The 11,280-nt window shown below is 44.4% G+C and overlaps 1 protein-coding gene across 1 annotated transcript; it reads left to right on the plus strand.

The window, feature by feature from the left end:
• The first annotated feature begins 4,905 nt into the window (after positions 1–4,905).
• Positions 4,906–7,396, plus strand: LOC119372339 (uncharacterized). Its single transcript, XM_037642812.2, has 2 exons — positions 4,906–4,959; positions 6,849–7,396. Exons 1-2 carry the CDS (start codon positions 4,911–4,913, stop codon positions 7,127–7,129), a joined length of 330 nt encoding a protein of 109 aa, XP_037498740.1. The 5' UTR covers positions 4,906–4,910; the 3' UTR covers positions 7,130–7,396.
• The last annotated feature ends 3,884 nt before the right edge of the window (positions 7,397–11,280 follow it).

An 11,280-nucleotide genomic window follows, 5' to 3' on the forward strand; every position in this document is an offset into this window, starting at 1 on the left:
CTGCAAGGTAACCAAATGCAGTAACCGAAATTTAAAAATGCGAAGCTTCATGCCCTTGAAAACGCTTTTACATCCCACCCTCAACAACTAACAAACAAAACCTTCAGGGCTTATAAGCACGTTACAAGTGACAAGACCTCGCTCGTATTTAACTAAAAATTTTAAAAGTTGACAGGGTTCTTTGTGCCTTCGCCTAAGACTCGCTGGAGTCGTCTTAGGCATTCGCCTAAGAAGCTTCGAGTTGTCTACTCCATCGGGCCACACCGGATAGCGAAAGCCATCCGGTGTGGCTATTTTACCGCGCCTGCTATATCAATGTCCAACATGCACTAATTAACTTCCACTAATTAACTCAGTGCACCCTTATTTGTTTTCATTATCATTATACATATGCACAGTCATGCCTTCACTCGCTTTTTTATGGCTTTCGCTCCCTTCACGTCACGTGACCTTCTTTGCTTCACTTATCTCGCGCTGGCTTTTCGTTCAAGACCACGTTTGCATGAGAAATATGCCAAGTTTGCGTACTAAATTTGCCATGTGCGCGTATTAAGTATGCCAAGTTTGCGTATTAAGGCTTTCGCCTTAATACGCACATTTGGAACCCTCTCGCCGATGTTTGATAAATACGCATTATGTCGAGGAGTCGGCCCCTCTATCCTGCCATAATGTAGTTCAGCGCAAAAAACAGGCAATAGACGAGCGAGAGGACAAGGGCACAGCGCAGCCCTCTATCCTCTCCTAAATTCATTGCAAGAAGAGCTGACTACTCCAGACGTAATTTATGCGTTTTCCTTCATATTCAGTGCTGGCACGTGCAGTTCTGACTCCTTGTATAGCGTTATGTATAGTTGATATCACACGTCGTAATACTCCATGTAAGTGTGTCTTTGGTGGGTTTTTTTTTCTTCTTTTTTCTGTCTGCAACCGCCCCCGTGATAATGCGCCCTGCAGTTACCACGAGATTGAGCTGATGATGACCTTCGCGATAAAAATTGTAACATCACAGGGGAAAATGACCTAAAACAAAGCACAAAAGGGCAGATCGTTGTGTCACATCCGTCAGTAATACGGCGCAATCGATATAGGTATTTCGAAAAATGTAATGAAAGCCATCGCACCCGCTATCACGATTCATACAATTATGTGGGATAACGATAAAGAAAATTAAGCATGCTATTGTTTCGTGCCTGACATAGCTCAGATCTAAAAACGCTTTCGACACGCGTCGTCAACTTACCGAAGCGATTGCTCTTCTCAGTTATAACTCTCGTGCCGGCGTACACAGAGGCTGTCTTCTTCGCTAACCATAAGGTCCGACAGATAGAGCGGTGAGTTTGCGTAGTCCTTAGTACGCAACGTGTAGCGTTAGCACGCTAGACGTGTCGATTGCTTCATGTGCAGTTTTGCCTGCAGCCTTAATCACTTCTTCAAGTTTCATAGAAATGTCTTCTGAATAGCAACAAGAGCCACTATTACAGTCTACGTAGTGTAAGAACATTAAAAACGCTCTTGAAAAGCTTTAAGCTCTTGAAATTTTTTAAACTTTTCAAGTGCTTGAAAGGCTAAAAACCGGCGTTTACGGGCTTCATACGTTCACAGCAATTTCCCCTCATTTTTATCTAAACAGACAGAGAATGCGGTTCGGGAGTCACTAGGCTCTTATAGAAAAAGCACTGTTTTTGACATTTTGCCAAGAGTTCTAGCCTTTGCAAATGGAGTTTTCTCGCGGATTGAAGTGACACAGACATGCCACGTATCACTGCTTCGTCATCATCAGCCTCACTAAGCGCTAAGCAGGAAGACCTCTCCAATATTTCTCCCATGTTTCTCCCATGTGGGCATGCTGCGGCTGCGTTAGCCCCGCAAACTTCTTAGTCTCAGTAAAGTGATGACTGGGGCTAAATAGTTCATGTCGAAGTTCTGATTATGTGCTAAGTGAAAGCATATCACAACGAAGACAATCAGACGGACACAGGTTAACGGCAATTGAAGGTTGAAGAGTTGAAAGTTGCGCTTTGTCCCGTTATCCTCCGTCCGTCTGAGTGTCTTCGTTGTGATTCTTTCAATCAGCGCATAGCCAAAACTTTATTCTTAGTCTCATCTGCGCATCTAAGTTTCAGTCTCGCCCTCCCGCATTTGCATTCTCTTGGAATGCAGCCTGTTACTCTTAATGACCGGCGGTTATCTTGGCTTCTCGGTACATGCCCTGCCCGTGCCCATTTCTTCTTCTTGATTTCGACTTGTCCCCTAACGTTACGCCTACCATTTTTCTTTCCATGTCTCGTTGCTTCAGTTACATTAGCTTCACCTGCATAAGTTGTACAAGAAGCCAGAAATCTCCCGTTGTTACGTTCTTCACACTGCAGCGTAAATGATGTGGCCGTCACGCAACCACGACTGCTTGTCTACAGAGATACATTTATGTCACATCCTGTACTTCAGCCACGCTTAGCTTATGCAGAATTACTCGCAGACTAGAGAATAGAAAGAGCACGTATTGCGTCCTAGAAGGAGGACTTACGAAGATCAATGCAATCACGAACGTCCACCAACTAGTTCCGTGCATTGTTATGAGGACCGTTGATAAGCAGTGCCACTCATCTTCCCTGTGTTGGCACAGCCTCCCCTACAACAGCATGCGCGCATTCCATTAGGCTGTGTTTCGATGCAAACCCAGCACCGGGTCCATTTTACTGCTCGATAACTTTTTTTAATGCACTTTTATTGCGACGTTACGCCCAAACGCGATGCCCGAGAGTCGTGCACGATATGTATACCGGGTGTTTCAAGAAATGTGTCCGAAAATTCTCAAATAAAAGAATAAAAAAGTATATTCTCAGGCTGCCTTCATAATTATATTTTCTGTGGTGGCAGGCATCTTAAGATGAGTAGAGGCATAAATTACGACAGTAATTAAAGAAATTAAGTTAATTAACTTTTGAATTAGTGGAGACAGGTGGTCGGTTCAAGTGGGGAAATCGGAGCTCCTGCTACGGAGATCCTGTTGCCGCTTTCAAAAGTTCACAAAAGTAGCGGCTAGCAATTACTAGCGAGTAATGAAATCTGACAAATATCGCCGGAGAAACCGAAACCGAAACTCAGAAGAGCGCAAATGCGATACTCTTCTGAGACGTTCAGTATGAGCGAGCGTCGTTCTGTCAACCATCGAGCGTCTTCGCTTCGTGGTTGTGCGGGTTTCGTTTGCTTCGTGGTTGTGCGGGTTTCGTTTGCTTCGTGGTTGTGCGGGGTTCGTTTGCGACCGTATGGCGCACGTACGTTAAAAAATGCAGACCTAGTACCACTGTAATCGCCGTTGTGAACAGTGACGTCATCCTGGTCGTCTGCTAGTTGTGCTCGTCGGAGCCTCGGTTTCGGTTTCGCCGGTAAATATGGTTGTATTTCATTGCTCCGTAATAATTACCACCGGCCGATTTTTCGACATATAAAAGTGGCAATCGCCACATCGCAGGAAGCACAGCTTTTTTCCCATTTGACATGAACGCCTCTCTCCGCTTATTAAAAAGTTAATTCATTCATTTTATTTTGTCACTGTCGTAATCGCTGTATGTAGACATCTTAAGATGTCTCCCATCACAGAAAAAGTATTTATGAAGGCAGCATACGCGCTTTTCTCTAAAATCAATCTCACTTTCGCCCAAGAAACACGGTGGATATGTTCTCCTGGTTGTCGTAGTGGCCTAAAATCTCTGCACAAGCTTAGAGGATAGCGATTTAGTCAGATTGCTCGAGGTGTCCAAAAATTTATGTTCTTTTCTAACTGTTTTGCTGTGGAGAGGTTGAGGTCCATATTACCTCGGCTACTCCATATCACGAAGTTCTGCAGCGAAAAAAAAAGAATAATACTGAACGGTACCTAAACATGAACAATCACTGAAACCACTTCAAATATCATACCAATACACAGTTTGCTTGCAGCAGTTCACACTGTCATAAACTGTTCACCCGCACACCTTCCTTTTCTACTATCAGTATATGCACTAACACATTTCATATAAATCAATCCCTGGCTGTCTATCACAGGCGCTTATCCAGTCCGGTCTCCACTAACAAATCTGTCAGGAAGATGTTCGCCTTTTTCTGAAGATGCATCTCAGGCCATGGTCCAAGTAATTTCTTTAATGTGAGGGGCCGTCTGTCCAAACTTGCTAATTTTTTCTTTAATTTTTCTCTTTCATTCGCGTATTTAACGCACTCCAAAAGGATATGGCAAACATTTTCTTCTGCTTGACCACAATGGCATTCCGGGGAGTTGGATCGATGTATCTTGTGCAGGAAGCTGTTTGTGTAAACTACTTCCAATCGAAGTCTGTGGATTAAAGTCTCTAAGTGTCGTGGGAGATCTGTTGCTATGAAAAATTTTCTGTGTGGATCAACTTCATAAAGTACTGATTCCTTTGATTTAGGGCTATCAAACCACTTCTCCATCGAACAATGGTTAGCTCCTTGCGTTATGAAATGTCGAATATCCGCCCCAGACACAGGGATTGCGCAATTCCGTCCTTCGTTCAATGCTTTCTTCGCGAGGCTGTCAGCCTCTTCATTTCCCTTTATTCCAATGTGACTGGGTATCCATTGGAATGCGATGTTGTGGCCCTGCGCTGAGGCATATACCACTGTTTCTGCAATACATTGTGCTATTTCACCATTTTTGTAAAATGATCTCGCATTTCTGATTAGCTGAAGGGCAGGTTTGCTATCCGTGCATATCACCCACTTTCGTGGCTCAGAATTCTCGCAGATAAGCTTAACTGCTTCAAAGATAGCCACCAATTCTGCTGTCGTCGATGAAGATTTGTGCGATAATTTGTACATTCTCTTTTCCTGTATTTCGGGTATAAGAATTTATGTTGAATTGCTCGTCCATTTTTTACCACAGCTCAAACACCATGAACGCCTTCCCGATCCTGGTCCTCCTAATCCTGGGACATCTGTGTCGTGAGTAATCACACTGCATATCGTATACACAGGATATCTTCTTCATTTGATAAGTGAGACGCCTCAAGTATTAATGTGACACAAATAATCTGTGACAGCGTAAGCCACGCAAACGAGCCACCAACTAAACTTCATAGCAATTATGTGTATTTTTATTTTTAGCTGCCCCTTAAGAACACTCGACGGACGGGTACATGTGCGTCCAGGCTATGCATTAGCAGACCGGATAATTGGGCTGGTGGTGATGCAGAATCTCAGACTACGAGCTGAAGGTTTATTAAGGCGAAAGCCTTATAAATCTCATGCGAACGTGGCCTTGTACTAGTACGCTCTGTACTTGCACGAAAACTGCGGCAACGACACGAAACTGCTCGAAAATTATCACGTGACCACACGAGCTGCGTGCTCACTTCGTATTTGCGAAAGCGTGAAACCGAGACGATAAAAAAGAAGATTAAGAAGGCGATCCTCTGGCGCAGGTAGGTAGGTAAAAACTTTATTTTTCCTTTTAAAAGGAAAGGGGCAAAGGGATAGAGATAGGGGGAGGTTGCTACACACGGTAGTCCTCCGCAACCTTCTCTGCCCAACCCAGGATGGCCTCCTGGACGTCGGGTTTCGAGCTGCGCAAGGCAGCCTCCCACTGCTCCTCATTATTTAATATGTTTCGGAAGGACGGGGGAGGGGGGTGCTGATCTCACGGAAGGCTTCCATGGATCGGCGCCGGCTGCTTGAAGAGTACTAAAAAGAAAAAAAAAACGAGTGACATACGTATGACTCAGCCTACTGACAGCTACGAAAGGGCGCGCAATGGAAGATACTGAGCTGCGGCCTAGTGGACTCTGTGGTACGCCGAAAAGGTATGCAATGCCAGAGGAGGCACGAAGTGAGACGCGATGAACCAAACGGCTCGTCGGATTCTGACGTGGCGCTTCAGTCTTTAAAGGTACACTAAAGAGCAAAACGATTATTCTCGCATTGGTAAAGTAGTCTTCCACGATACCAAAAACACCACGCTTGCTGCGAAAAGACGCTTAATAAGCGAGAAAACGCGCAAAAAGAAAATACAGGTGGCGACGCCACCTTGGAACTCCCGCACCATTTGCCGTGACGTCACATATTTTTGACGGCGCCTGCTTGGGCCTACGTAGTTCCTAATCGGTTAAATCGGAGTGCATTGTCCTCTGAGGGGGCCAGAGACTTGACATAATGAGTTTGTGGAAATTTCGTCGAGGCAGTGGCGCCAAAATACGTTGAATGCTCTTTGAAACCTTTTACGTCACGAATTACAAAGTTCGGCGCGAAATTTAAAAATGAAACCTTGAACTTTGTTTTCTCCTCTAATAATAAACCTATGGTAATGAAATAAACTACAAAAGAGTTCTCCGAGCACACTTTATCAATCTAAACCAATTCATTGTTTCTCTTTAGTGTCCCTTTAATGCGTCGCCACTAAGGCTTTTGCCTTCGAGCCGTCTTAGCGATACATAGTGTGAGCCTCGAAATTTTTATTCCCAGCATACATTAGGCGTATTGTCATTAAACCTTCGGTTGGTAGTCTGCTCTTTCCCTTATTTCACCATCATGCACGTTCAACTTTCGCGCTGTACACCTAAACGGAGATTTCCTTACGATGAGTAGGAAACTTGTCATCAGAAGACGCACACGTACAGCGCTAAACTCCTTGTGTCCAGTTTTGACTCGCGCTAAGGAAAGCCAGTCAAGACGTTGTATCAGCAAGCCCACATTGCCACTCCAGTAGACCTAAGGTTAATTTTATTCTATCCTTGTGAGCTATTTGCAGTCATTAAAATAAAATAAGCTTGCCTCTGTTGTTACTATAAAGTTTGCTCAAATTGTTTTTGCACCATTCCTCTCTCTCCGTATTGCAGAAATTCAAGCTGCGACGTTGAACAAGCCTCCAAACAATGTGGACGCCCTGAAGAAACATCTGGTGGAAAAGATTGTCCAGTCTCTCGTGGACGGACGAGAAGACCACGGCGAAACTCTAGAGGCGCTGAAGACGACGCTTAGCGCCGTCATCGACGAAACGGACGAACAGTCCATCACTGTCATAGCTATCCTCATTGCTGCGGGAATCGCAGGTGGCCTCATAGGTGGTGCCGCAGGCGGCGCTGCTACATCTGCCGTGGCGGAGGCAATTGGCAAATAGGCATCACAACGAATATCCCGAACTGGTTTGGTTGTTACGGCGTATATGCTCCGAAGGTCCGTTGGCGACCATATAGTCCGTGGCCTCTTCCATAAACATTCTGTAATGGGTGCGAAGTTCAGTTCCTGACAAAAGTCATGGGCCAATCACTCACGCTATGCAACCTAACAGAACGTCTCGCTAAGTCACGTGGCTACAACTACCGTGTTTGCTTCATACAACCACCGTTCGTTCGCAGTGATTCGACTGAGAATAAAAACAAGAAGATGGCTTTCGCCTTCGAGTCGTCTTATTACGAACGATTGCCACCTCAATCTATATTTTTAAGTCCCTAATTATGATGATCAGGGTCGGCTGGCAAGAGTTGGCATTGGGGCTTCCTAACGCTTGAGAACAAGACGCACCCAACTTCTAAAATATGCCTTATATGTACGCTTACATACGATGAATCAAAATGATACTGTCCCCGCATAGCCCACATCGACAACTCGCGCTGTCGACATATATTATGCATGTCGATGCTTAACAAGCCTGGCGATCTAGTGGTCATTGTGCTCGACTGCTGACCCGAAGGTCGCGGGTTCGAATTCCGGCCGCGGCAGCCGCACCTCGATGGAGGCAATAATGCTACAGGCCCGTGTGCTTAGACTTACGGGCACATTAAAGAACCCCAAGTGGTCGAAATTTCCGGAACCCTCCACCACGGTGTCTCTCATAATCAAATCGTGGTTTTGGGGACGTAAAACCCCAATCGTTGCTATTATTATTTCGCAGTATCAAGTTCGATTTGATTGACACGTTTTATTCTTTGCGTCATACATAACGCTTAGTCATTTGACGCGATCAGCATAATAAATCGCTTCTATGCGGTATCGGAGACATATGTGAACTGTTGTATTCAAAGGAAAAACAATTATGGCACATTTGCTAACATGCAGCTGCCTTCAGTGATCCTCAAACCAATGTTCAGGTAATTCTAAGCAATTAGAGCAGCTACAGGGGCTAGTTGGTGTTGCATCTTGGAAATTCGCGCTTTTTTATCGTACGAGGACGGACTGAGTACACACACAAACACAGAGCGCAGATCGCAGATTGTGTGTGTACTCAGTCCGTCCTCGCACGATAAAAAAGCGCGAATTTCCAAGATAAAATTCTAAGCGTTATTAAAGCGTTCTGTGCAATGAGGGAATGTTACGCACGGGCACGCAAAGAACGCATTATCTTCTGCGTAAGCATGTTGTAGGCTATTGCACAAGAAAAACATTTGAACTCAATAAATTACTAAATAAAACAACTTAAAACAGCAATAAAACAACTGAAAGAAATGAGGTCTGCGGAAACCGTCTTGGGCGATAACACCTTGACTTCAATATGGCTCCTTGGGGCAATATACTTGTTTTCATTTTTTAATATTCATAAATTTAATGTGTAATATATCGAGAAAAATTCATGCTTTTAGCACATTCAGGAGACAGACGTGCTCCACATCTTAGTATCTGCATAAGAAAAGTATTGAATAATGTTCAAGCCATTGATTGATTGATTGATTGATTGATTGATTGATTGATTGATTGATTGATTGATTGATTGATTGATTGATTGATTGATTGATTGATTGATTGATTGATTGATTGATTGATTGATTGATTGATTCAACTTTATTTAGATTCGGCGGGACGTGCCCTAGCGCACAGCGGGATATAGCGCTGCCATAAAACAATTGCATAAAATATTTGCACAAGCTATACGAACATAACGAAGCACTAATTAACACACAGATTTGAAAAGCTGCAAAAATTGTGGTCCGTGCTCTGCTCTGCGCGAAAGGTTAATTAGGCCGCCAATAACAATCATCGATGAGGAAAAATAGAAGCCGAGGCAATGAGCACCTTGTTATATTCAATGTCACCATCATAATCATCATCATCGTGTTCCAATTCCTATGCTTAGGCACGTGCCGTTCGGTCATTGTTATTTTTTTACAAAAGGTTGTTTGTTTGTTCTATATATATTTTGTCGAGCTCTAAGATTTCCTCCATAATTTCGTAAATCTTCTACTCTATAAATTACCCTACATGTAAGTGTTATATAAATTTACAAAACCACTCAATTCTTGGTCATTCCCCACAGTGGGTGGGAGCCACAGTTAATAGGTGAACAAGAACAAGGGTCATCCAGGCACTGCGGCCTCAACAATAAACGGCAGCAGCTGCGTTGCGTAAGTACCAGATGAGTGTGTAATTGAGTATCTCGATTGTCAATACTGCCGTAATATCGCGTCAGCTGCTCCTCGTCGGTCTGTCTTCCTTACTGAATTATAACCTCTGAAGGTTGAGCAGGAATCGGGATTTCGCCGTGCATCGCACGAATATTACTTCATCACTTCTGGCGCTGCGTAAATCAGAACGCATTGAAATGGTCAGCTCTTCGTGTTCCACGTAAAGCAACGCAAGCGTATTTTACACCTCGTGCCTTGTATCCTGTATTTTCACATCGCCTCCGTACTCTTTACGCCCTGTGTGGGCTCGCCCCGTCGATTCCGTGTCAAAGTGTAAGAAACTGCGCGTGTGTAATCACGGTGAAGACGGTCTGTGGTAGAGGCATAGCGGTGATGTAGAGAGGATATGTAAGAGGTAAGTGCTAAATTAAAGCATAAGTGAGCCCAGGCCCGTAGCCAGGGGGGGGGGGTCTAGCCCCCCCCCCCTCCGAAATTTTGGTGGAGTAGGTGCTTTTACCAAAAATAAATAATAAAAATAGGTGTTTTTCTCAAAACGTCAGGGTTTTCAAGAAGTGGGCCGTCCCCGAAAAAAAATTCCTGGCTACGGGCATGAGTGAGCTTAATTGCATGCATTAAGTTTAGGATTCTGGGTGAAAGAAAAGTGCCGACCGGAGGTAGATTTATAGAGAGTCAGCTGCCAGCCCAAGTGGTCAGGTGTGGTTGAGATCGTAAATTGTGAAACAGAAGTAAAGGCTGGAAATGGGTACCCAGTACCCAAAGAAATACAAGAATGTAAAGATAAGAAATGGGTACACGACGGACTCGAAGTGTTACAGCGATAGTTGGGCATGAACCGGAATTCACGTGACAGAAGTGGGAGGTAACATCAAGGGGTAAATGTAAGTTTGAAGTGAGGTAACGGAATCTAAAGAGGCGTGACCTAATGCTAAGCGTATTTGCCGTTTATTCAGCACAGATATTTTACTTTGTCGCGTTATGAAAGAGGTTACGCTGATGGCCGCACGCCGTTCGCGTCCAGGAAGTAGCAGGCACACGGCGATAACGCAATGAAAGCACGCGAGACGATTATCACTGCGTGGCAGAAATGCGCCCCGAATACGCCTTTATTGTCTTAGAGTGTGGGCAAACGCTAATGCTTTACGTGCTGCGATTGACATAAAATTATCAGCGGAAACATGTCCAAACATAATCAGCAAATAAAATGTCAATAATTGCAATTTTTATTTACTGGTGGTATTTTTTATAGTAGTCCAGAACTTTTGCGATCGCTAGTGCTGTGGAGCTATAGGCAATGCTGCAATGTCATTATTTTATTTTAAAATTTTCGGGGTTATAGTCTAATGCAAGCTGGCATAATCGCATGGCCTGGCAATGTTTGAACTTTGAAGTAACCATTCTTAGTGTTATAAGTTTTGTTCCTTTTTCTATTTTACTTGATTGTGGTGCTCAAACCCGCCACGGTGATCTAGTGGTTATGGTGCTCGACAGCTGACCCAAAGGTCGCGGGATGGAATCCCATCCGCGGCGGCCGCATTTCGATGGAGGCGCTATGCTCGACGCCGAGTGCACCAGAATTAGGTACATGTTAATGAACCCAGATAGTCGAAATTTCCGAAGCCCTTCAGTACGGCGTCCCTCATAACCATATTGTGGTTTTGGGACGTAAAACCCCAACAATTATTATTATATCAGTGGTGCTCAAAAATGTGGCGCGCAATGCGTCTTCATTCTCAACTGTGTTATTGCCTCCTTTTGCAGGTGAGCACCGACACCCTGAACGACTTTCGCCGGAGCTTCCCCGTCGATAATTTTGCAAGAACGAAGCGTCCTCATAATCAGTCCAACGACCCTGTTCATGGCGAGACGCTCGCACCTTCTCACGTTTTTGTGCGTTTCGCTAATCCCCCTGGCG

This window comes from Rhipicephalus sanguineus, chromosome 10 (assembly GCF_013339695.2).
Source record: "Rhipicephalus sanguineus isolate Rsan-2018 chromosome 10, BIME_Rsan_1.4, whole genome shotgun sequence".
Lineage (NCBI taxonomy): Eukaryota > Metazoa > Arthropoda > Arachnida > Ixodida > Ixodidae > Rhipicephalus > Rhipicephalus sanguineus.

What these genes read in the sequence shown, in the direction of transcription:
- LOC119372339 (XM_037642812.2), top strand. Translation starts at nt 4,911, where the DNA reads ATGAACGCCTTCCCGATCCTGGTCCTCCTAATCCTGGGACATCTGTGT. An exon ending in AATCCTGGGACATCTGTGTC is followed by an intron (nt 4,960 to 6,848) that starts GTGAGTAATCAC and finishes TCCGTATTGCAG; the next exon opens with AAATTCAAGCTGCGACGTTG.